Source organism: Equus przewalskii, chromosome 15 (assembly GCF_037783145.1).
Source record: "Equus przewalskii isolate Varuska chromosome 15, EquPr2, whole genome shotgun sequence".
In the NCBI taxonomy this organism is placed as follows: domain Eukaryota; kingdom Metazoa; phylum Chordata; class Mammalia; order Perissodactyla; family Equidae; genus Equus; species Equus przewalskii.
In genome coordinates, this window is record NC_091845.1 from 68,633,886 (window position 1) to 68,660,246 (window position 26,361).

The window sequence follows — 26,361 nt, forward strand, 5'->3', positions numbered from 1 at the left end:
ATAGTGCATTTGAGATTTATCCATGTTGTTTGTGTGTATTAGTAGTTTTTTTTTTTTATTGCTGAGTAGTATTCCACTGTATGGGTGTATGTTACCTATTCACCAGTTTAAAAACATGTGGATTATTTCTAGTTTTTGCCAATTGTGAATAAAGCTACTCTAAACATTTGTGTATAGATTTTTGTATGAAAATAAATTTTTATTTCTCTTGAGTATACCAAAGAGTGATTGCTGGATTATATGCTTAATGTATGTTTAACTTTGTAAGAAACTGCGAAGTTGTTTTAAAAGGAGGCTTTATTATTTTAGATTCCCACTAGCAATGTTTGAAAGTTCTAATTACTCTGCATCCTCACCAGCACGTGGAATTGTCAGTTTCCCCATCTCCCAGTCTAATTGGTATTTGGTGGTATCTTATTATGGCTTTAATTTGCATTTCCCCCCATAACTAATAATGTGTGAGTATCTTTTTGTGTGCTTATTTGCCATTCATATATCTTGCTTGGTGAAGTGTCTGCCCTGCCTACTTTTTAAAAATTGAATTTATTTTCTTATTGAATTTTGAGAGTCCTTTATATATTATGGTACAAGTCCTTTATCAGATTATTAGATTTGAAAATATTTTTTCCCAATCTGTGGCTTATCTTTTTATTCTTTTTTTTTTTTTAAGATTTTTAAAAATTTTTTTCCTTTTTCTCCCCAAAGCCCCCAGGTACATAGTTGTATATTCTTAGTTGTGGGTCCTTCTAGTTGTGGTATGTGGGATGCCGCCTCAGTGTGGCTCAATGAGCGGTGCCATGTCTGTGCCCAGGATTCGAACCAACGAAACCCTGGGCTGCCTACAGCAGAGCTCGAGAACTTATCAACTCAGCCACGGGGCCGGGCCCCTTTTTATTCTATTAGCACTGTATTTCAAAGAGCAGAAGTTTTAAATTTTGATGAAGTCCACTTTATCATTTTTTCCCTTTATGAATCATGCTTTTGATGTCTTATCTAACTCTTTGCCTAATCCAGGGTCACAAAGATTTTTTTCCCCTATATTTTCTTCTAGAAGTCTTTTTTTTTAGGTTTTACACTAGGGTCTGTGATCCATTTTGGATTAATTTTTGTATATATTGTGAGAAATGGGTTAAGGTTCTTTTTTGTTGCATGTGGATGTTCAGTTGTTCCAGCACCATTTGTTGAAAAGACTGTCCTTTTTTGTTTTTTAGTTTAAATAAATTTTTTTAAAAACTCCTTTTTTCATTGAAATGCCTTTTTACCTTTGATTGTAATGCATTTCTAATAAATTATTTATAGGAACAAAACAGTATTCCTGTCCCACAAAGTAGCTTCTTTAGAGCCAAGTTCCCTGGTGTGAGATTAACTTATTTTATCTTGGAATGCTTTTTGGGGGCTTAACAAAGCCTGATTTGTGAGTACACAAGTCCCGTAGAAAGAGCCCCTATGAGGTAGGCAGCATTCTTGCATACAAGTTGTTAACAGTTCAGATTTTTTTGTTCTCAGTGTTAGATCACCTGCTTTTGCACGTATATTTGTACATCCTTTAAAATAAATGCTTATCATTTGGCATTTGTTAGCCATTTTCTAGCAATCTGTTGACCATAATAAAATGTGCTACCTGTTTTACTTATTTAATGCTCACAAGTGCAAGTTCTATATTTAGAACACTGAATTTTCTTAAGTTATTTCCACATCTTAATTTAAAGCTTATCTTTTCTTGTTGTTGTTTTTTGTTGGTGAGGAAGATTTGCTCTGAGCTAACATCTGTTGCCAGTCTTCCTCTTTTTTTTGCTTGAGGAAGATTAGCCCTGAGCTTACATCTATGTCAGTCTCCCTCTGTTTTGTATGTGGGTTGCCACCATAGCATGGCTTGACAAGTGGTTTATATCTACACCAGGGATCAGAACCTGCAAACTCCGGCTGCTAAATTAGAGTGTGCTGGACTTAACCACTACACAACAGGGCCAGTCCCAAGCTTGTCTTTTTATAATACTTTTTTCTGACTAGAAAATTTATTCATTAGTAGTGTATGCTCATTGTAGAAAAATTGGAAAACTGAGAAAAGTAAGAGCTACAATGCAAGCTGCCTGTAATACAATCCAGATATTCAGAGGTTATATATCTACAGAGCATCCAAAATAATAAAATAAGTTAACCCATGTCTTTTTTAAATGTGTTTAACAAAACCAGTTGGGAATTTATAGTGTTATAAAGCTGAACATTCGTTTTATATAACTTCAGCATTCCTGAAGTCATTACTTATTATTGTGAAATATGTTTTTTAATAGGTGCACAATATTTTGCTTTGGTATACTGTGTATGTATAAACACACCGCAAATTTATGGTTATATAACTATTTTCTTGTTGAAATTTGAGCTTTTATTTCCCTTTTCTCCTGTAAATAATATTTTAAGGATGATAACAGTAGCAGCCATTTATCATGTGCCAGGCAATGCATGTAATACATACATTATCTATTTATACTTGATAAAAGAAAGGTAACCTCATTTTTACAAATGGGGAAATTGAGGCCCAGAGAACTTGGGAGACTTAACTGAAGTCTCAGGGCTGTGAGTGGTAGCATTGGCACTGGGACTGGAACTCAGGTCTGTGTGACTCCAGAATTCATCATCTGTCGCTGACTGATTCATTGAACATTACTGTACATAAGAGTTTGTGCTTATCGCTGGTGATTTCTAGAGATTAAATTCCTCCATGTGAAGTGATTGGACCAATGATCAACACATTTGTAAAGCTCTTAATGTGTTGATGAATTGTCCTCTGAAAATGTTTTCGTTTCTGTTTCTACAAACTGGACCTCATATGGTAGCATTAGGTGCCTAGACCTGTAGCCTCATTTGCAGTTAGATTTTAGATGTAGTTACTAGTAGAAATGCACTATTTTGCTTGTCCACGTTTTCTCCTTCTCAAGTTCTGATCACTCATGACTGCTATTTTCAGAGCATCTGGCAGCAGTGTGGGTGTTTGCTTTGTTTTAAATTTAGTGGGGAAGGTGTTTCCGTATTTGGGTGAACTTTTTGTGTGTCCTATCCTGATAGTTTCTTCCTGACATTTATTTCTGAAAGAATAAATCCTGTATTAGGTTCCCCGGGGGTATTGGGATAGGGTATACCTTAGTAAATATATGTGAAATCTGCAGTTAATTAAACATTTTCCCGTTAGACATTCATTCAGCCTTTTCCCAGAGATGTTAACGAGTAGTGAAAGTGACGGATTTGAAATTTCATTTTATTTGCTTTCTTCAGTTCACTCTCTGGCTCTTAAGAATGCTAATGAACCCTTAAAACCAACTTAAAGATAGTTGGAGAAGGAAGAAGCAAATTACAAATTACATCATCAGCCTGGACACATGACATCATTGGTCTTTTCCATAGAAGAGTTTTTATGCATTAAGTATGGCAGATACCCTGATGCTGTTCCAAAGAGACTAAAACAATATAAAACCTAAGCCTTTGAGAAGCTCATCGAATTGCTTAAAGTCATCCTACTCTAAAGAGGAATTTCATATATACCAGGGCTTCCTTCCAAGTATTTCATGTCTTTTGAATACCTAAGTCTTTTTCCCCAAATATTATTAATGAATTTTTTAGTCTTTCAAGCTTAGCTGGACTCCCCACCTCCCTGTGTCCCCCACTATCCACTATCCACCAGAACTTTGTCTTTTTCCCCACTTCACCTTGTGTTCATGTAACTCTTTTATAGGCAACATGCATACTTGGTCTTATGCTTTTACTTCAGATCACTTTGAATGGCTTTTCTTTTATTAGTGTTAAAAACAAAAACTTTTCTTCTGAATTGCCAGCTGTCTGAGGTTTTCCCATTTGTACTAAAATCGTATTAATTCCGTTCCTCATAAAAATGTTTTCCAGCTTTGTCTTTCCATAATTTAATCACACATTCCAGATCTCTTAACATTGCTCTGTCCTTTTGATCTAGAGTCAATTAAAAAGTAGTATAGAAACTGAATTTTACTTAATTGTTGTGAAGTCCATCTGGGAGTTCTCAATGTTTTGTTTTGTTTTGTTTTTGAGCAAGATTAGCCCTCAGCTAACATCTGCCGTCAATCCCCCTCTTTTTGCTGAGGAAAACTGGTCCTGAGCTAACATCCGTGCCCATCTTCCTCTACTTTATATGTGGGACGCCTACCACAGCATGGCTTGACAAGCAGTGCCATGTCTGCACCCAGGATCCAAACTGGCGAACTCCAGGCTGCCAAAGCGGAACATGTGAACTTAACCACTGTGCCACTGGACCGGCTGCTCAGTGTTTTTTATGGTTTCTTCCAGTGTGTCCTATCTTTCCCATTGATAAAAGTGGGTATCCGCTTTTGTTCTTTGTTGTTTTTTTTTTTAAGATTTTGTTTTTCCCTTTTCTCCCCAAAGCCCCCCGGTACCTAGTTGTGTATTTTTAGTTTGGGTCCTTCTAGTTATGGCATGTGGGACATCTCCTCAGCATGGCTTGATGAGCGGTGCCATGTCCACGCCCAGGATTCAAACTAGCGAAATCCTCGGCCGCTGAAGCAGAGCGTGGGAACTTAACCACTTGGCCACGGGGCCGACCCCTCTTTGTTTTTTTATAGCAATACCCCATTTATATTTCTACCGAACCTATTAACCAAGTCCCTGTCATATAATCCCAATTTGTGTGCTGTTTAATTTTTGGTAGGTTGTAAATACTTATTTCAGTCACCCGTTTTTTTCTTCAATGCATCAGGTATCTTTTTATCTGTCTTGGAAGATTTGGGGACTTTTGGCAGGTTATTTTAATGCCAGGAACACTTCTTTTCATTAACCTCTCCTTTACTATTTTCCTGCTTTCTTCTTTTCATGACTTCCTTTCCTTAGGACACCTTGTCTGTTAATGTTGATCAAAGGAACTGTGAATGCTGACCTCAAATATGACACTGAAAGGAAGTCCCACGAAAAGAGAAAAATACTCTTGCAGGTTCCTTCTGAAAATAGTCTTTCCCCCTTCTTTCAGTGATTTTTACCTTTCCCTCCCATATTTCCCTAAACTCTTTCCTTGACCAAGTTCTACTTCTTTCCCATTGTCCTTTTACCATCCTGTCGTCCTCCTTGTGTCTTCTCCTCTCCTCCTCTTAAAGTACGGTGATTTTATTATGTGCTTATCTTTAGTCAGTATATTCCCTTTTTCTAGGTAGAGAAACAGAAAGGTGAAAAGATTAATAATAGAGGAAATTTAGTTACCTCCAAGTTCTCTCCTACCTCTGTAATATAATGATACAGTCCAATTTTTAGTCATTTCTGTTTGTTTTTTAATATCTAATTTCTCCAGGCCATGATTCTGTGTCACTTAATTTCAATATTTTTACACAACTAAAAAGACTGACCCGCTCATCCTGGTGCTTTAAGAACAGAGTTTACTTTGTACAGTCTTATGTATCAGATGCAAAACACCAAGTGAGTCTGCAGCTTTGCATTGAGATCTGCTTAGTCTCAAAGCAGCTGCTCTTATGTTTGAGTTGCCATCACAGCTGTGAAATGCTAAAATCTCCTATCAAGTAATAGGTATACTGGATGCATACCAAGTAAGTTGTAAAAGAACTATGCTTTCACTTCAGCAGTTGGCTTGTCATCCTCACTGCCATTGTTAGCGATAACCCATAGTGACTATAAAGGAGTGATTCGCAGTGGTTCAGAGTGGTTCAAATGATTTGCAGTAGAACAAAGGCAAAATTTCACTCTATTTAACCTGAGTATTTGTAATTAGCCTTTTATTTAAATATTCTATAAAATCTGCAGCCTTTGCTAAACACTCTTGTACTTCAGTGCTGTGTGCTACATGATTAATTTCTGTAGTAACGTAGAATTTCCACTTAGAGGGTAACCAGTATACTTTAAGTACATATATAGTTTAGTCCTTTTTAAACACACTAAAGTGTTTCCAAATGGATTTTTGGACATTTTTTAAAGGAAAAATATTCTCCCAATGTGACTTGTGTGATTCATGGTATCTAGAAAACCTAAGGATAATCAATAATGTGATATTACAGTTAAACTGAGTCTTTTGCCTAAGAAAGTAATTCTCTTTTGTTTTAGATCTTTAGTAAAACTAGGAGAGAACTGAGAACAGTGTTTATGATGGTACTTAGATTTATTCAATCATTTATTCATTTATTTTGTGTGTATTTATAGAGCACTGGAGGTACAGGGCAAAATTCTCTGCCTTCATGGAGCTTATAGTCTAAGATAAATAAATATATATTATGTAAGATAAGTGCTAAAGAGCACCGGAAAAAGCAGGGAAAAGAGATTTGAAAGATTGAAGAGGGAGATTGAAATTAGATAACGTGACTAGGAAAGGCCTCACTGAGAAGATAGTATTGACAGAAGGGGCAGCCGTATGTGATCTGAGGGAAGAGCACCCCAGACCAAGGGAACACAGGGGCAAAGGCCTTGAGGCGAATATGCCTGGCATGTGTTTCAGGAACAGTGAGGAGGCCAGTGTAGCTCAGGTGGGAAAAGATTAATGGGGGAGGGGGGACATGCACTTCATGGGGGATTTAGTAGAGAATAAAAGACTTTGGCACTCATTCTGAGGAAAATGGAAAATCACTGGAGAGTTTGAGCAGAGGACAGATCTGATCTGACTTCTGTTTAAACAGTTTCATTCTGGCCACTGTGTTGAGAATAGACTGTAGGAGGCAAGGGCAGAAATAAGAAAATCACTTCAGAGATATTGGCTCAGGGTGTTGGCAGTGGGTTCAGAGTAAGGGGCTTGAGTTCTGGAAATATTTGAGGATGGAGCCAACAGGATTTGCTGTCAAATCCTGCTGCTTGTGGCATGTGAGAAAAAAAGCAGGAATCAAGAGTGGCTCCCAAAATTTAGAGCCTGAGCTACTGTAAGGATCTACTTATCATTAGCAGAGGATATGAAGGAGCACATTTCTTTGGAAATTATAGAGGTTCAGTTTAGGATATGTTTAAGTCTGAGACAAGACATTCAAGGGGAAATGTGGAGTAGGTAGGTGGGTTAGTTTCATCCATCCAGATTTTAGAAAAGATGGTTCTAGGCAGGAGATAAAAATGTGTATAAATAAAATCCAAATCTGTAAGTCTGGACGAGATCACTTAGGGAGAGATAGGGGTTCTTAGTCCTCTTATGGAGAAGCGTCTGATGACTGAGTCTTGGAATACTTCATCATTCAGACTTCAGGGAGGCCTGGAGGAACCTGTACAAGAGGTGCAGCCAGAGAGGCAGGAGCAAGACCAGGAGCGTTTAGGGTGATCATGGAAACCAAGAGAAGAAGGTGTTTCAGGAGGAGGGAATTATCAGCTATGTTTGGGTGCTGCTGAGAGGTTAAGTTGGATAAGAAATGACCATTGGTGTTAGCAGTGTGGGGAGGTCTTTGGTGCTCCTGAATAGGGGTTTCAGTGCAGTGATGGCGGGAACAACCTGATTGGGATGGATTCAGAGAGAATGGGAAGGGAGAAATGGGAGACAGCAAGTATAGGCAGTTCCCTAGAGGAGTGTTGCTATAAAGAGAAGGGGAAAAGTAGGGTGGCAGGTGAAAGGGGAAATTTTTGTTTTTATTTAAGTCAAAGAAATAGCAACATATTTGTATACTGACGGTAAAGACACAGCAGCCAGGAAAAAAATTTGATGTAAGAGGGGGAGAATTTCAAATATTTGACTTTTACTAGTTGTATATTCAGTTCATTGTAGTGAAAGGAAAGAAGGAAAGGATGATGCCTGGATACAGATACTGGATGGTGGGAATTGAAATTCTCTTGATTCTGTCTTCTTTGAAGTAGGAAACAAGGTTGTCAGCTGAGATTGAGGTTGGAGAAGGGGATAAATTGGAAGTATGAGGAGAGACAACTAGTATGAACTAATCCTCTAGGAGAGTAGGAAAGAGAAGGGTATATTATTGGATGGTAAAATCACCATGACTTGGAAGTGGTGATGGAGAGAGTGACAGTGAGGCAGAAGTTAAAATCTTTGTGAAACATGGGGGAGTGACCTCTGGAGCAGTGCATACCTGAATTTAGTTGGAAGTATAGTCTCATGTGACATTCAAAACTGAGGTTTTATGAATAAAGAAGGAAGAATGGAGGCCACCTACCTCCATCTAGGCTCTCCTGGTAGTACTATTTTTTTTATTTTTTTTTTTTGCTTGAGGAAGATTCACCCTGAGCTAACATCTGTGCCAGTCTTACTGTCTTTTGTATGTGGGTTGCTGCCACAGCATGGCTCCCAAAGAGTAGTGTAGGTCCCTGCCTGGGAACCGAACCTGGGCTGCTGAAGTGGAGCATGCCGAACTTAACCACTAGGCCAAAAGGACTGGCTCCACTTGGTGGTACTATTTGAGTGGACTGTAGGTGTGGCCCATGTTTTGTGGAAAAATTAGGTTTGAGCAATGTGGAAAAGAGTGGAGGATACAGGGGATTTTGTTGATGACTGACTTTTGGGCACAGTGAAAGGATTTCAGGAGACCTGAAGATAAGATCAGAAAAAGGGATTAAATATGTAGTTTGGAGAGAAGATCATATAAGCGGTTGGAAATATAGTGGAAGAGAACTTAATGAATTAACCTGAATAAAAGAGAATGAGCAGACACTTGATGATGTTAAAAAAAAAAAGGTAGGGGGGGCTCTACGGACACGGGGGAGCAGCTGTTCTTTCTCTCTCCTGAAGACAGGACAAAGGGGAAAACTGTTTGAGTTGTATGCCAGTGTCATGAGGAAACAGATGCAAATGAGCTTTTCCTTTGTCTGTCTCTGAAACATTTCAAGAATAAGGCCATTTTCTCTTCAGAGCTTAAACATAACAGGATAAATTGAATAACTTGTTTAGATTATGTATTTCCTGTGGTACCTTTGGTAAAGTTTGAAATGACTGTGTCATATTGTTATTGCACAAAGGACAGGATCTACTCGTTGCGAGACAAACCAGTCATTAAGAGGGAAGATAGTGGCAGAGGAAGGGCGTTGTATTACGGCTTGCTAGCAAAGGGGAAGATGGCCGACTAATGTCTGAAAGAACCATCTTAAGGGGACACAGAATCTTGGAGCAGTTATATAGACCAGTGGGTTATAGGGGACGGGGTTAGGAATGTTGACCCTCTGGTGTTATAGACTGGGAGTAGCCACACCAGCTAGACCCTCTGTCCAGCGGTCATCACATTCCTAAGGAACTCTACCAAAGTTACCATCTTACCACAGCTGGGAGGTATGTGCACTAGCCGGGATTGTAAAATCTACAGAGAGGGTGGATCTTCTGGAGGGTGTGTATCCAGCTGGGTTAGTTAGTCAGACGTCATTCAAACTTACAATATGGTTTCTTTTCTACAATATGGCTTCCCTTATGTCAACCTTGTGTTGAGCCGGTATCAATGTGGATATCTTAACAAATATGGCATGTTGCTTAAGCTTGATCTCTGTGGCAGATTAAGTAAGTTTAAATAGATAATTTTAAAAAAATTGTTAGTTGTAAGTGCATGGGTTATTCTGATATTTCTTAACATTGAAGATTTTTAGTGTATCCTGTATTTTAACAGGTTGCGGTATTTTACAGAGCTAGTCCAAGACACAAGATGAAAATTATTAAGGTGAGTCTCTAAGAATCAGATCATTTTATCTCTGTATTCAAAATGCTACTTCTTGTCTTTCGTTATGTTTGCGTTACTATTGATTGTATTGATAAAGCATTAATGTCAGAAATATTGTGAAGCAAAATAGGTGATTTTTCTTTTTCTTAAAGCCTGAAATGGAAGCACTAATAGAGAATTTAGTTAGCAAGGGAAGGGGGAGAAGAAAATTTTAATGAAATATCTGCAAATACGTCCTTCTTTAAACAATTGACCAGTGTAAAAGTATGTTCTGACAGGAGTCCATAGCCAAATCATCTCAGCGTGAATAGCAGTAATTACTTAGAAACTGAATATATAGAGCAAGAAATGAAAAATGTTTTGAGTATGAACCATATTTAAAAGGCTATGTTAGGGGCTGGCCCCGTGGCCGAGTGGTTAAGTTCACGCGCTCCGCTGCAGGCGGCCCAGTGTTTCGTCAGTTCGAATCCTGGGCGCGGACATGGCACTGCTCATCAGACCACGCTGAGGCAGCGTCCCACATGCCACAACTAGAAGAACCCACAACGAAGAATACACAACTATGTCCCGGGGGACTTTGGGGAGAAAAAGGAAAAAATAAAATCTTAAAAAAAATAAATAAATAAATAAAAATAAATAAAAGGCTATGTTATTTATACTAATTAGTCAAATATATATAAAGCAGGTGACATAGTATTCATTATTTAGTGGACTTAATTTATTAATCACAATAGTACTCCACTGTATTAGTTCAGAGTTTCTCAGTCTTGGGCACTCTTGGCATTTTTGACTGAATAATTCTTCATTGTGAGGGGCTGTCCTGTGTATTGTAGGATGTTTAGCAGCATCCTTCACCCCTACCGTCCAGATGCCAGTAGCATCCCCGAAGTCAGGACAATCAAAAATGTCTTCACACATTGCCAGATGTCCCCTACGTAGTAAAATTGCCCCTGAGAACCACTGTATAATTGACTCTAGATCAGACTTTAGACATATAGTTCTCACCTGTGACTATTAGTAGCATCTTTTTCTAAGCTGTAAGACCTCCATATATGGAAGTTTATTGAAAAATTAGTAGTCTATATTATTTCCCACCTTTTTTCTTTTTGAGGAATATCAGCCGTGAGGTAGCTACTGCCAATCCTCCTCTTTTTGCTGAGGAAGACTGGCCCTGAGCTAACATCCATGCCCATCTTCCTCTACTTTATACTTGGGATGCCTACCACAGCATGGCTTTTGCCTAGCGGTGCCGTGTCCGCACCCGGGATCCGAACTGGCAAACCCTGGGCCGCCGAGAAGCGGAATGTGCGCACTTAAGCACTGCACCACCAGGCCGGCCCTATTTCCCATCTTAATTTTGTGAAGAAAACCCCAGAGGATTTGTTTATCTCTTTATCTGTGTGGAAGCAGCATTTTTATCAGAATTCCTCCCTCCTCCTCTTCTCCCTCCCTGACACCAGTCTCTACAGAAGAATGGCTCGGTTGTAGCCATGACAGGAGATGGCGTAAATGATGCAGTTGCTCTGAAGGCTGCAGACATTGGAGTCGCAATGGGTCAGACTGGCACAGATGTCTGCAAAGAGGCAGCAGACATGATCCTGGTGGATGATGATTTCCAAACCATAATGTAAGTTTTGTTTCAGTGAATGCTCATCAGAGAGCCTTGTCCCATCCTCTCCTGCACCCCATCCCAGAAAATTCAACTGGAAAAAGCAATGTTTAAACATTGGATGAACTAAACTATTTTTCTGGATTAATTAGTCTTGTTGCATGGCCTAGTGTGTAGTTTCGGAGAAAATTATTTGTATGAAATGGAAAGGACTTTAATAAATGGCAGGGCCCTTCATTTAAGAAATATTTACCAAGTGCCAACCAAGTGTCACATTTTTCTGGCCAGTACTGTAGTACTGCAGGTGACCTTCATGGGGCCTTTATTCTAGTTAAATTTAGGCTGTCAGAAATATGCATGTGCATGGCCTTACAATCAGATAATCAAGTTCCCATCTGTACCTATTTCTTTATGTCAGTAATTGTTTATGTTGTCAATGAAAGTTTATTAAGTTTGAATAGCTTTGTCTATTTCAGCTACAGTTTGTAATTAATTAAAGATTCTTATGTAATACCTGGTGGTGTCAGTTTCACAGTGTGTCTTTAAGAAAAATAAACTTGGAGGGGTAAAGAAGAACATTATTTTAGCACTATAAATGTGTAGTATTGTCTGTTGTGTAGAAAGACAATATGTTATTTAATGTAAAAATGTAAAAACATCCTTTTTTTGTGTGTGTGAGGAAGATTGGCCCTGAGCTAACATCGGTTGCCAGTCTTCTTCTATTTTGTATGTGGGATGCCTGCACAGCATGGCTGATGAATGGAGTAGGTCCGCACCTGGGATCTGAACCTGCACACCCAGGCTGCGGAAGCAGAGTGCATGGAACTTTAACTACTCGGTCATGGAGCCGGGCCTGAAATAGCTTTTTAAGAATAAGAATTTTAATGTTGTGTAATGAAATTAGTTCAGGTAGAGGTTAGCAGACTTGACTTTAATTCCTTGCTGGAATGTTTTATATTTTTTCTAATCTTAGTTATTTGAAGAAAATAATAGATTCTCTTAGTGATATGTATATCAGTTGGAAATTTGTTTTCAAAATTAGCTCCACAGTGTGTTAGTATGGATATATTTTTATTTTTGTATCATAATGTTTTCTCACTTGATTTTGTTTTTAAATTCCAGGTCTGCAATTGAAGAGGGTAAAGGGATTTATAATAACATTAAAAATTTTGTTAGATTCCAACTCAGCACGTAAGTTTCTTAGAAGTTTGTCACCATGGGTCTTACAGATAAATTATGTGAAAATTAGAATTCAAGCAGAATGCCTAGAAGCTTTTGGGCTCTATTTCTGACTTTTGTTCATATGTAAGTTTTCCAAAATAACTAATTCTGTCTTAAAATTTAAAATAGTATGATAAATGTTCTAAATGTGATAATTAGATATCTATATCATCATTAAAATATGTAAACCTTTGTGACTTATTTAATAGCTCCTGAAATAACTAAGGAAGGGGTGTCAAATCTTAGTGTTTCGTCTTGGTATCTTTTTCCAAAAGTGGAAGGGCTTTTCTGTAGTCAAAAAAGTTACCAAAATGTCATTGAAACCATTAACTGTTTATAACAACAACTATTCTGAACCCAATTTAAAAAATCTTCCTTTATTTGTTGTTGTTATGTAAACATCTTGAAAATCCTTTGTTAAAATGCTGTGGATTGTAAGGATTAACTCTTAGCTTCAAAATGTTCACATGAATGAAGCATAGGTTACTTGTAATGCTAAAAAGGTGAGTTGTAAAATTAGTAAGAATTATACTAGGCTGACAGATTTTTTTTTTTAATGACTCTTTTTTTCAACAGGAGTATAGCCGCATTAACTTTAATCTCACTGGCTACCTTAATGAACTTTCCTAATCCTCTCAACGCCATGCAGATATTGTGGATCAATATTATTATGGATGGACCTCCAGCTCAGAGGTAAAGGATTTTCTTCATGCATACATTAGAAAGACAAGGAAGGTGTGATATTCTGATAATCAAATTTTAAGACTTCATTCATGGACAGCATTGGAAATCTTTGCAGCAACATGTATGCTATAAATTGTGTGATGTGTGCATATCATTTATTCTTTTTGAGTGGCATTTGTGTGTTATGGATCTCCGCCTTTATACTGTGTTAGATGCCCAACCTTAAGTTGAGAACAGATCAGGAAACAGGTGTAGTCCCTGTCCTCAGGAAGTAAGCTTTCTGTTTCCTTTTTTTTGTTTGTTTTTGAGGAAGATTAGCCCTGAGCTAACTATTGCCAATCCTCCTCTTTTTGCTGAGGAAGACTGGCCCTGAGCTAACCTCCATGCCCATCTTCCTCTACTTTATACGTGGGACAGCTATCACAGCATGGATTTTGCCAAGTGGTGCCATGTCCACACCCAGGATCCAAACCAGCGAACCCCAGGCCGCTGAAGCAGAACATTCGAACTTATCTGCTGCGCCCCTGGGCTGTCCCCAGCTTTTTGTTTCTAAGAATGGGATGTAATGGAGAAATCTCTGAGTTTAGTGTTATTACCTAGGTTCTGTTGTCAGTTTTAGAAACTTTGGGAAAGTATTGAGGGATCTAAACATCCAAGTATTTTCTTTTTAGTAATGGGACCATAGAATTGCTTCCCAGCGCAGAGTAGTTGAGCGATGCATGTCAGTGGCCATTACAACAAATCATTCTAGTCGAAACCTCCTTGCATGAAAAATACTTCAAATTCCAGTTGTTAGGTCATGTATTTCAGGCCATATTTGAAATAAGTAAACTTATATGTAAATGAAATTGGATAATTTTTTGAAATTTGACCGTCAAAGTTTTATCAAGCTGTGCCAAATAAGAGTGAAAGAGGGAAGCGTGATAAAATCCTTGGTTATTTTCAAGTACGCATAGCCAAGGTTTTCTCTCTGATTCAACATTTTGTTTCCGTAAGAAAGCATTTAGTTTCCTGGATAATTGAAGTTAGTGAGGTTGTGAGATTAACAAATCCAAACCTTAAAACTTTAAACTAATGCAATTTTCTGTTTGTTTTGAAGCCTTGGAGTAGAACCGGTGGATAAAGATGTCATTCGTAAACCTCCACGCAACTGGAAGGACAGCATTTTGACCAAAAACCTGATACTTAAAATACTTGTTTCATCAATAATCATTGTTTGTGGGACTTTGTTTGTCTTCTGGCGGGAGGTATATTCACTGGATAAACTGCTTTATTAATGTGCTCTGTGTGTGATAGGAGTCAGTGATTTTGGTATATTACATGAAGGCTGCAAAGTTAGGAGAACTCTGTGAAAAATGTAGTAAAACATATAAAAATAGTTTTGGGTTAATAGAATTCCTGATTCATTTATTAGAATAATTTCAATCTGCAGAGAAGTATCAGATACAATAAAAATTAATATATAAAAATTTGAAAAGTTAGAAAGTGAGTCTTTAATATGACTACTTTATTGTCATCAAAAAACAAGGTTGTTTTAGTATCCAACGCATGTTTTGTGAGAAGACTTTTTCCTTTACGTAGACTACAGCTATTCATTAGGTGACTTATTTAAATGGCGTATAGGAAATTTAGGTAGCTTATATGTTTTATATCTTGGACCAAAACTCTTTCACCCTAATGGAAAGAAAATATTACAGTTTTAAAAGCATGCCATATTTGTCCATTAAATTCAGCCACTGAAAATCATTTTTTCTTCTTGACAGCTACGAGACAATGTGATAACACCTCGAGACACAACAATGACCTTCACGTGCTTTGTGTTTTTCGACATGTTCAATGCACTAAGTTCCAGATCCCAGGTATGCTTAGGTGATCTTAGCTGACTGATTCAATTGGGTAGCGCACTCTCTAATTGTAAGTAGGCAAGGATTATGGGTTTTCAGTTTTGCTTGATTTTGTAGCCTCAGATACAGCGTGCCTACAAACATGTATCATGATGAAGATGGGGCATTCGGGGAGAAAAGCCCTACCTTTGACCAGAATATCACAGTAAATCCCAGGTGTCATTGCTTGATCTTTCTTCTTCCCATTCTTTTATTATCTGTAGCTATATGATAGGTTCGGTTAATGTCTGAGCATAGTACGAAGCTCATGGGTTCTGTTAAGACGGTGTTAGTCTCATTTTAGAAGAAAGTATTGTTACTACAAGAACAATTTCATACGTGTTAATTTTTTTCTGTTACTTCTGCCAGTGTGTCAAAGCTTAGGACATTTTAAATTTGCTTTTCTTCCCATGTTATATCTTAAGGTGTGATTGCCTTTTTTTGATGGAAGTGCTTTGATGGAAAATAATGGGCTAGAACCTAATGATACTTTTTCAGAGCATATTGTTTTTGAAAACTAGTTCCATTTGAGTCCTGACTATTCGTTTTAATTTTACAGGACCTTATGAATCCTTAACTATATCTGTTATCTTTTGCCATGCTACAACTTTCCAAGTACAGTGAATTGTCATTAATTTAGGCTAATTTTTGAAGAAGCTATAGTATTCATGTTTTGTTTTGTGAAGGGCAGTTTAACTTTTTCAGTACACACATAACTGGGTCCTTTCTTCAAGAAAGTTTTATAGATTATCTACTTTAATGGATAGAAATGATTTAGCAAAATAATCATATATAAATAAAGTTTCAAATGCTTTGCAATGCTAAAGTAAGTTTTCTTTCTTTGTATTTTATTTATTTACTTTTTATAGCATCACTCTTTTAAAGAAAGCCCTTTCTTGATAATGAGAGGCTGCTTTAAAATTTACCCTATTCCGTCTGAATTATTCCAAAATAATACTTAAGATTAAGAGATTTCATGGTACCACCATTCTAAAGTTCAGTTCAGCTTATTAAAAATTGGAGATAAATGTAATAATAAAGAAGTTGTTTCCAGGACCAAGGAGTAATAATTGAACTCTCTGCTCTGCCAACAGACCAAGTCTGTGTTTGAGATTGGACTCTGCAGTAATAAAATGTTTTGCTACGCAGTTCTTGGATCCATCATGGGACAATTATTAGTTATTTACTTTCCTCCACTCCAGAAAGTTTTTCAGACTGAGAGCCTAAGTATACTGGGTAAAGAAAATGTTAACTTTATAGTTTATATATTTTAGATGAATTTTATTTTCTAATACCTTTGTTCTAACAAAATTTTTCTTTTAAAAAGTAAAATAAGGGGCTGGCCTGGTGGCATAGTGGTTAATTTCACTTATTCTGCTTTGGCGGCTCAGGGTTTGTGGGTTTGGATCCTGGTTGCAGACCTACACACTGCTCATCAAGCCAAGCTGTGGCAGCGTCCCACATACAAAAAATAGAGGAAGATGGGCACAGATGTTAGCTCAGGGTCAATCTTCCTCACCCAAGAAAACAAAAAAGTGAAATAAGAAAAGTGACTGACTTGGTTTGGAATAGTGGTGTGCTCTACTTTCTTCATTTGGAGAAGTTGAGGGGAGTCACTCTAACTACATTTTTTAACCTTTTGATAATTTTTTTATACGTTATCAATTGTCAAAGTCATATTTGTTGATCCTGAAATGGAGCAAATCAAAACTTGTTACAGAATAATTGTAGTTTGTAACTTTTCAGTCTTGTATGAAGAAAAAACTAGATTTAAGCTCACTGGAAACCAAATTGCTCTTTAAAATTAAATTTTGGTAAACAAATATTTCACTCTTCTTACTTGTTAATTTGCATATTCTTCTTTTATGAGTACGGTACATTTAAAAATTAATCTTCCTATGTAAGTGTGAGGACTCATGTGTTTTTATGGTAGTGCTATTTTTAATTAGATTTTTAAGTTAATTTGAATATTTATGAAAATAAGTTATTCAGCCTTATTGCATTTTTCAAGTTAAAGTTTACCTTGAAGTTGAACTAATTTAATTTCAGTATTTTAATTTCATATTCACATTCCTTCCTCTTTAAAAAGAGATGGCGTTTTAAGGAGACAGCTGCAGTTTTTCAAGCAGTAAATAAGAATGAGATATTGTGGATGCTTTTGTAAAGACATGATCTTTAATCAATAAGTTCTTCTGGCTTTCAAATGGAATAGGTGCAAATTTCTAAGTAATCTTCAGATAGGCATTTTTCAATCAGGTTAGTTACCACTGATGTAGTAAATGGAAAACTCCTCTTGCTTGTGTTGCTGTTAAAGGTTACGGTTATGAGGTTACAGTTCAGGGAAAGTAGTCATGGGACTTGGATTCTAGTTCTCTGGCTGCTGCCTTTCTGAGCTGTGTGATATTCAATAAGTCACTTAATACCTTTGTATCTTACTTTCCTTACTTTTAAACTGAGGTTAATGTGTCTGCCTCATGAATGGTTTTGAAACCATTTACATATGTAAAAAAGTGGTAAAATGCTATAAAAAAGTAAGCTATTAAGCTTTGCAACTCTAAGTTGCAAAGAATTGTAAAATGCAACTTATTTTCTCTTGCAGATCTGCTGTTTCTTTTGGGTCTCACCTCATCAGTGTGCATAGTGGCTGAAATTATAAAGAAGGTTGAAAGGAGCAGGGAAAAGATCCAGAAGCATGTTAGTTCGACATCGTCGTCTTTTCTTGAAGTATGATGCATATTGCATTCTTTTATTTGCAAACTAGGAATTGCAGTCTGAGGATCATTTAGAAGGGCAAGTTCACGAGGATAATGAAGATTTGAGAACTTTTTAACTTTTCGTTGACTAAAAATGAGCATTAATGTTAAAGACTTGATTTGAGACTTTAACCTGCTGGCAGTCCCAAATGAAATTATGCAACTTTGATAACATATTCCTTGATTTAAATTGGCTTTTGCAATTGAGTGAAACTTTATAAAGCATATGGGCAGTTATTTAATTTAAGAAAAAGGTAAAAGCTGAACCACCTTCTGCACTTAAAGAGGTCTAACAGTACAAATACACTATCTTAGATAGATATAAATATTTTTTTTTATTTTTAAATATTGTACTATTTATGGTGGTGGGGCTTTCTTACTAATACACAAATAAATTTCATCATTTCAAAGGCATTCTATTTGGTTTAGAAGTTGATTCCCAGGAGTGCCGTATTTCAGCTACTGTATTTCCTTTTTCCTGCAATGTAAGCAGCTCAGATACCTTGTGTTACCATTTTTGTATCTCAAGTTTTTTGCACAGGATATGACCACTGTCAGATCACTGTTCTTTTCTTTCTTTTTGTGATTGAAAAGCCTATACTGCAATTTGAAGTAAATGTTTGCTTTTCTTAGTAAGTGTAAATGGTTGCTTTTTTTTATTTTTATTTTTTTAGGTCTGAGTCTTTGGTCTAGCAAAATTAGTACAGGGCTCTCAAGTGGCATTCTAGTTAGGGTAGCCATATCTGTAATTAACAGTCATAGAGTCAAAAATATTTAAGACTGATTGGGCTGAAATTTATAACAAGTTATATTAACATGTTATGCCTTCTTTTTGAATTAAATATAAATACATAATTTGTCAAATTATCATTTTGTCATTCCCTTAATATAAATCCAAGTACCTCAACTGAATAACTGAATTTTAGTGTTTTTAATGTCTTCTTATGTGTTTAAACATCTTTTTTAGGAAATAGAGTGCTATAATTACAGAATTAAAAAACCCCAACCCCAAACAAATGGTTTCAGAACCAGAGTATACGTGGAAGATCCTGTGCTGGCCTTGCTCTTCATGTATCTGCAGCTTCTTTGGCCTAGATTGCAGCACAGTTCTGAGTCTGTCTCCCTTCTCCTACTTGCGTCATTTGTTCTCTGCCCTCTTTCTGTTTCTTTGAACATCCTAGAGAAATAGATGGATTTGTTCTTGTAATGCCATCAGTTTTAATAATAGCTTGATGAGGTGTAGGTAATTTGTTTTGATGGTGCAGCAAATTTGGGCCAGAAATTCAAAATTAGAAATCCATTTCCTGTTGAATATTTCTCTGAAGCAGAAATGAGTCTCAAATTCTTGCATGTTTAATTCTTCTTGAAGTTAGTGAGTTTTATATTTTATAATTATTCTCTCCATTTTTTAAACTGTCAGGATAAATCACTCTCTAGTTTTTATCACCAGTATTCAACTGCCAGTTTTAGCACTGAAATATTGTTGTTAATGATAGGGAAAATATCTATTCTTTGAGTCCTTGTTAGTGAAACAGTTGAGTATAAAGAGCTGAGATGTCTTCAGTTTATTCTGCTTTATCCTTTAAGGCTCACTAGTTAGATCTACATTGTTCCATCTCATTAGATGGAACATGGGAGCCTATTGTTTAGTCGGCTTTATCTTTAGTGACGTGTTGTCTCATAACTAAATTTTGTAATGATTTTTCTTTTGTTACAAAGACTTGAAATACATATTAAGTGCATGTCAGTCTTTTGCTTTGCATTTTAAGTTCACAGTATGACTCATATGAAATAAATATGCCTATCCTTTTGTTCTGTTCTTGAACCAAAAAAAAAAGGACTTCTTTTCATAAGTTAATGACCTTCCAGTTGGAACTGTTAACATTAAAATCATACGGATTTTGAAGATAGAGAAATTAGGCAGTATTTATAGTACATCCAATCTGTGATTTAAAAAGAAGTGAAATGTACAGTACAGATATCCTATATCCGAGTTTCAATTTTCTAATATTACAACAACAAATTAGTGTGTTTATATATCTATCTTTCATAGTATATTATTCAAATTAGCATGGATAATTTAAATGCACTAGTGTCTAAAGTTTAAATTTTTGCCCCATTTCCTATCACTGGGACTTGCTTGAGTCCCTAATAATACTGACTTACTGGACTTTTCCCTGTTAGACCATCAGATGAAGTTATTTGGCTCCACAGTGATTAAACATCAGGGAAGAAAAGAAAGGAATTTGAAATAATTCACCAATTAGGTAGACATTTCTCAAATGATTAAAACTGGCTGCAGAGAAGGCTTAGTGTGTTCTCTGATATTTGTATTGGGCTGCTGCATGACCCAGAGATGAAACACAGTGAAACCAGACAACATATCCCCCAACCCCCTCCTCAGGATACAGGCTTTTTTGTAATAGCAGTAACCACACTCACAAAGATAAAACACATTTTTTTACCTTTTATACCAATGCAAGGTACATCTTTTACATTGGTAGTCTTTCTGAAATCACTTTTTGATCTCTTTTATATAGGACATAAATAGAGTGACTGTTGGCCATACTCAAAATAGTTTCTCAGTGAAATGAATTGGTGGCAAACAATAAATATATCTAAGAACTTTAATTTAGTTTAACTTGCTTTCCGCCTTTGTCACTTGGCAATTCATGTGCATTTTACTTCCACATATGACTCACCCAAAAACTTAAGATGACTTGATTGTCAATTCAGTAAACCTTTATTTAGTAGCTGGAGTGTGCTCAGAATAGAAAGGTGATGGCATCCTTGCCCTTCAAGAGCTCATGAACAGGGTTAGCAGAGGATCTAACTGTTAACAAGCTGTTTCATGAAAGTTAGTAGTGATCATTGCACATTTATTTTAAAAATAGATGTTCATTAAAGTGAATCCAGCACATATTTTACTGGAAATTTCCCTTGATGTTGGCATTTGGAAATCTTTGAAATGCCTTTTTAGACTAAGCTACAATCCAGTCAGCTGATTTGCATAATAAAACATAGTGTGGATAAATATTAATCCTAACTGGTATGTCACTGGACAAACCGATCATTCTGATAATTAAGCTTTGTTGAGCCCAGTTAGCACTTGGCATGACTTGACTCTTGTTGGCCAACCTTATTTTGAGTTTTGGTTTTCGGGGTTGGTTGTTGTTAGTAATGGATAATAGTTAACCAGTCCTTGATATTAATGTAGATATGACAGTCTGCAAACATTGTTGTAGGTTTAGATTTATAAAGAAATAAGAAGTAGTATCCTGGCTTTGGGAAGTTCTCAGTCTTAACTCTGGAGACCAATGTGAAATGCATCTGGTATAGTAATAAATGCTACCCCAAATGCTCCAGTAGCCAAAGGAGAGAATAACTTCATGAGAAGAGGTTGTCAAAGAAATTTCCTAGAACTAGTGGCATCTGAATCAAGCCTTAAGTTGGGAATCTCCAGCTGAGAAGCAGCAGGACATTGTAACCAAACAGCACAGCCTCTGCAGAGGTGTTGGTGGGGGCTGGAAGGACAGATGAAAACCACATGGAGTTTTGGGCTGTTAAGGCAGAAGGTACATAATGTGAGGGGTTGGACAGATAGGCAGGAGCCTAGGGGTGAAGGCAAATTTGACTTGTAGCATGCTGGAGTGTTTCAAGAGTGTGATGTGAGTTTGAATGTTTGTGTTGAACATGCTGATGGAAACACAGAGGGTGGATTGTAAAGACAGGGAGACTGATTAGAGAGGTGTAGAAGCTTAAAGGGTAGAGGGACTAACTGAGCTGTGGTAGTCAATGTGCAGAGAAAGGCACGCAATTTCTGTCTTCTAAGAGAGAGCATTGACATGACCAGAGAGAAGAAAAGGAAAACGTGGAAGATAACCCAGTTAGTTTCTGGCTTTCTGCCTTGGATGGTAGAGCTATTGGGAGAATTACCAAAGCTTAGCAGTCTATAGTGGGACACACATCAATCTGAAATGTGAAGTTTGTGGTGTCCTTTAGACTTCCCAGTGGGCATGTTAGATGAGGTTTCTAGCACAGAATGATTTAAAGCCATGGCTGACTAATTGTAATGTAGTAGGAAAAGAATTTCTTGTTATAAGCATCAATTTTTTTTTTTTTGGCTAAAACTAAAGCAATAAATGACTGTAAACTTAGCTTTGACAGAATAGGTATTTTTTTAAAAGTAGTTTCTTTAGTATAGTTATTAAGAAATAGCAACAGTTATATAAATTCAAAATATAGGGAGAAAAGATAACATTTCAGCCTCCTGTGTTATAGAGCTGTCAAAGTGATTCTGTTATTAAGATTACCGCCTGATAAACACTAATCTGAATTATTGGTAGCAGATCTTTTTGATATTTGCAGTAAGACACTCTTAAGAGGTGAGAGAATATATATAGCAAAGAACTGCATGGCTTAGACTGAGATTTGCTGTGTATTGAAACCCAATAAGTGAATAGCAGTAACATTAGAAAATAGCTACTTCAAACAAGTAATTTATGGCAGGAAAGTAGAAAATGTTAATTTCTTCTCTTTCCTTTTCTATTTTACTCATAATTCTTCCTTGGATCTTTCTAGCTTCACATTCCACACAATGGTCCAACAACAATCTACTTACCAGTCTTTTTGGACAGTATTTCAAATTGAAACCCTTGTTTCTCTGCCTCAATTTTGAGAATCAGAATTTTTACCTGTTCTTCAAAGCCCAGGTGAAGAGCCAACCAGGATGGCCTTTTCAGATTGCTCTAAAGATATGTGGGGGTGTGTGTGTGTGTGTGTTATATGGTTTCTTTTAAATACTATTAAGAATAAATGCAGCCATAAGTTTGGGCATGAAATTGTGGGATTTTATCTTTTAGAAAGCATTAAAAAATGTAAGTCCAAGTCACTTCAGTGATAGCTAGACAGAAATTTGATAGAAACTTTTCATTCACAATAAATTTAAGTGGTTAAATTTGAGGAGGAAAATGAAAAATATTTGAGCCGTTAGTTTTGATCCTTATAAATTCTTTTCTGATCTAAACCTGCCAGTGTTCCTGTGTACACCTGAGTGTAGTAACTGCCTGTATTTGTACAGCTGCTCCAGGTAGACAGTGTTTAATGCACAGGTCACTGTATACACCTGACTTTGCCATTCCTATCCCTTTTTGCTCAAGTCTAGCCAAATTGACAAATATCCTGGCAAAGGCCCACATTTCTGTGGCGGCCCCGTTGCTCTTACGCCTGGCAGAACTGCCTTTCATATCTAAATCAAGGTTGCCCCATCACCTTTATTTCTTCAGCAATAATTGCATCTTTCCACTTAGTAACCTTCTGAGTGGAAACCACGTCCCTCAGTATTAACAGCACACAGTGCGGGGAAATTGGTCAAATTGTTCTGCATGAGCCTAGAGGTCCATTTTTGGGTTCTGAGTATTTCCAACTTTTGAAGTCAAAACAAACTCTGCTTTTTTTTTTTTTTTAAATACCAATCCAGTAAACTATATTAAAAGCAATTTTCTATCAAGGCCTTCCATATGGTAAGTATACTGAAATGCCCGTTAATTGAGAAGTAACCGTTTGGTGCCATCTTATGGTCATAAAGAAAATACTGTAATGCCTTGACCATTTGCTCTTTTTCAAGTCTGCATCTTAAAAGGATAAAAAGAAAAAACTTATGTGAGTCTTACAAAGTATCCTTGGGACAATATATAGCAGGCCCCACCCAAATGATTGTAGAAAATGTATGCTTGATAAGAAAAACAAGACAAACTTTACATTTAAGCATTATTAGATTAATTTCTAAGGAGTTATAAATGAGTACATTTTCATGTTCTTTTCTCATATTGATCCATATGGCTGCATAATAGGATTGCATTAGAATTTATAAGTATCTTTCTACATGGAGCAGGTCTGGGTGGCCCATTAATTAACTAAAGGTGTTACGAGTTAGGGAAACAGTTTATTTTAATAATTCCTTAACTGACCCTCATGGGACTACTGATTTAGTTTTGGGGTGGACCCACTATGGCCTGCAGGCCAAATCCATCTGCTGCTGGATTTGTACATAAAGTTTTGTTGGAATACAGCTATGCACATTCATTTACGTATTATTTATCACTGCTTTCATGCTACAACAGTAGAGGTGAGTAGTTACAACAGAGACCATATAGAGCCTACTAAACCTAAAATATTTACTTTCTGGCCTTTACAGGAAAAGGTTGCCTACTCATATAGGTATTCAAAAAGAGGAAAATAAGTCTGTGCATTGCATTCAGTGGACCAGAAAGAGAGTGGCATCAATTTTCTCTACCCTCCAATTCCCAACAGGATGTTCTTTCTGGGATGGATACACTTGATACTAGATTTGATGTCAGTGACTACTCTGAGTCTCCACCAAGGCTCCTATGTGGAGAAAGAATCTCAGTCTGTTCTCAGAACATCATCAATAGGGAGGATATGCCAGCTGTTATCAGTCCCACCTCATCACCAAGGCTCCTTGTTCATATAATGGGTGGAGTGTCCTGATCTGTTGTTCCATCTGAATTGTGGTTCTCATCACACAGACACACACACACACAGACACACCCACTCATGTAAGCTTTTATTGTAGAGTTGGATGTACAAGTGAAGTGGAGGCTTCCCTCTCATTGGCTCTTTCCTCCTAACACAAACACAGAAACAGGTTTAATTTGAGAAGGCTAAAGTATATTTTCTTGCTTAGGGAAGACAAAGTTTAGTAATAGTAGAAACCAAAATATCCTGTCAGCCCAGTCTTAGGGAAAAATACACTCTAACTCATTTTCTCAGAACAGAACATTCTAAACCAAAACATCTTTGCATCCTATTTATCACATTTCTTAGGTAAAGTTATGACAATATTTCTTCGTGAATTCCTCTTAAAGTCCACCCTTGGCCATCTGACTTATTATTTTACAAAACAGTTTATGGTTATGGTAATAGTGTCAGTTTCTTTAGTTTGTCTTTAAGGAAACAACTTGCACAGATCTGGGAGGTTTCTGAAGGGCTGCTGTACTTTGTGATTGGGAACTTGGGTTTGTCGATGTCACCATTCCTGGAATTTGATACCACACTCCCTGTCCACCATTTTTACTTGTTTGTCATCGTTTCTTGGTGCAAGACAAGGGAACATCAGAAGTTTGCTCTCTTAATGCCATCCTTCTTAGAGGCTTCAACCTTTACAAACATTTCTCTGATTATAATAGTACAACATACTCCTTGGAGATACTCATAAATAGAGGCGTAGAGGAGGAAAACATCTCATAATCTCATCACCCAAAGACTTTAACCTAGGCTTCAGACGTATATCCAGCTGCCGAGCAGACGTCTCCACTTAAGCACCTGAAAGGTATGTCTAACTTAAAATATCCACAACAAAACCCCTGGTCCCCCCACTTCCCGACTACACCCCACCCTACACAAATGAATGACAACTGAAGAGGGAATCTGAAAACAGAGTTCTGTATTTTAATGAAGGCATAAAAATGCTGTATTACTATAGCAATTTTAGCAATAATTTGCAGCAGTTTTCATTGGTATATTTACAAACTCCCAGTTTTTCAAAGTAATGTTAATGTATTTACTCAAAAAAAAGTTTCCACATCTGAGCAAGTTCACCGTTAACAAGTAGATTACTCCACATATCCTCTTCTCTATCATGAAATATAGTTAATTGCGCTGTATCCAGGATAGCGAGCATTGAGACACTGTGCAAAGCAGACTGTTTTTCCTGTAAACATCTTTTGATTTATTCCCCCATAATGTGTAACACACATGAACTAGACAGAGATACGGTGAGAGTAATACATCGACAAACACGTGGCAGTTTTTCAAGAAGAACCAGCACCTCAGTTAATCCTCCAAAAAGTGCTAATCATATGTAAAAACAAACTGGAAAAGTTTTCCTAATCTTGTATGCTAGCTCACGTGGTGGCATAATCTTTTCAGAGTCAAATGATTCAGTCGTATAAATTATCAAAAATCTGACATTGATACATTCCAATCAGCTTTTTTTCTTTTTTGCAAAAACATTCCTAGGTGTTCTCTGATCCTGATAACAATAGGTTATACTGTACACAGAAATCTCCAAGTGTCTCCAAAGTGGTAATGGGAAAATTGTTTCTTAAAATATATGTATACATAAATATATAAATATTGAGAGAAAGCTATAGCTATTTTAACCAGATACCTAAAATGTTATCAAGACTAGTAAGGAATAAAAGTGATTGCCTGTGCATTGCAACATGTTCATGTGAAATTTGATTTCTCTCCCTGAAAACTGAATCCAGTGAAACTAACTGGAAACACTTTTCCATATATTACCTCATTCATCTCTCTCTCCCATTTTAACAGACTGGTACATGTCATGCCTTTGAATTTTAACACTCCCTTCCTCAGCATGAGGTTCTCATCTTAGAATTTTTAATGTTGGATGGGCTTGAATTTTAGCGTCATTCAGACCTGGAAAGAAATGCCAAAGCAATTTATCCTGTATGCCTCAGAAGGCTGTTGCTGAAAGTAGGGAGACATCTTTTTAATACATGTGTCCAAAATAAATAGTATTTAATTTCAAATTGGTACAAGGTGCAGAATGATTTTCAGCTGTCTTGACT

General features: G+C 36.8%; 1 protein-coding gene across 11 annotated transcripts in view; it reads left to right on the plus strand.

Moving 5' to 3' along the window:
- Positions 1–26,361, plus strand: part of ATP2C1 (ATPase secretory pathway Ca2+ transporting 1) — a 152,160-nt gene that overhangs the window by 118,989 nt on the left and 6,810 nt on the right. For 7 of the 11 annotated variants that reach the window (XM_008519857.2, XM_008519859.2, XM_008519858.2 and 4 more), the window contains 8 exons: positions 9,546–9,596; positions 11,057–11,223; positions 12,328–12,396; positions 13,003–13,119; positions 14,210–14,357; positions 14,874–14,969; positions 16,088–16,229; positions 17,593–17,717. In XM_008519857.2, coding sequence (XP_008518079.1) covers positions 9,546–9,596; positions 11,057–11,223; positions 12,328–12,396; positions 13,003–13,119; positions 14,210–14,357; positions 14,874–14,969; positions 16,088–16,229; positions 17,593–17,717 — 915 coding nt within the window. The remainder of the gene's footprint in view (positions 1–9,545; positions 9,597–11,056; positions 11,224–12,327; positions 12,397–13,002; positions 13,120–14,209; positions 14,358–14,873; positions 14,970–16,087; positions 16,230–17,592; positions 17,718–26,361) is intronic. The other 4 variants (XM_070576026.1, XM_070576027.1, XM_070576029.1 and 1 more) reach the window with 1 other exon arrangement.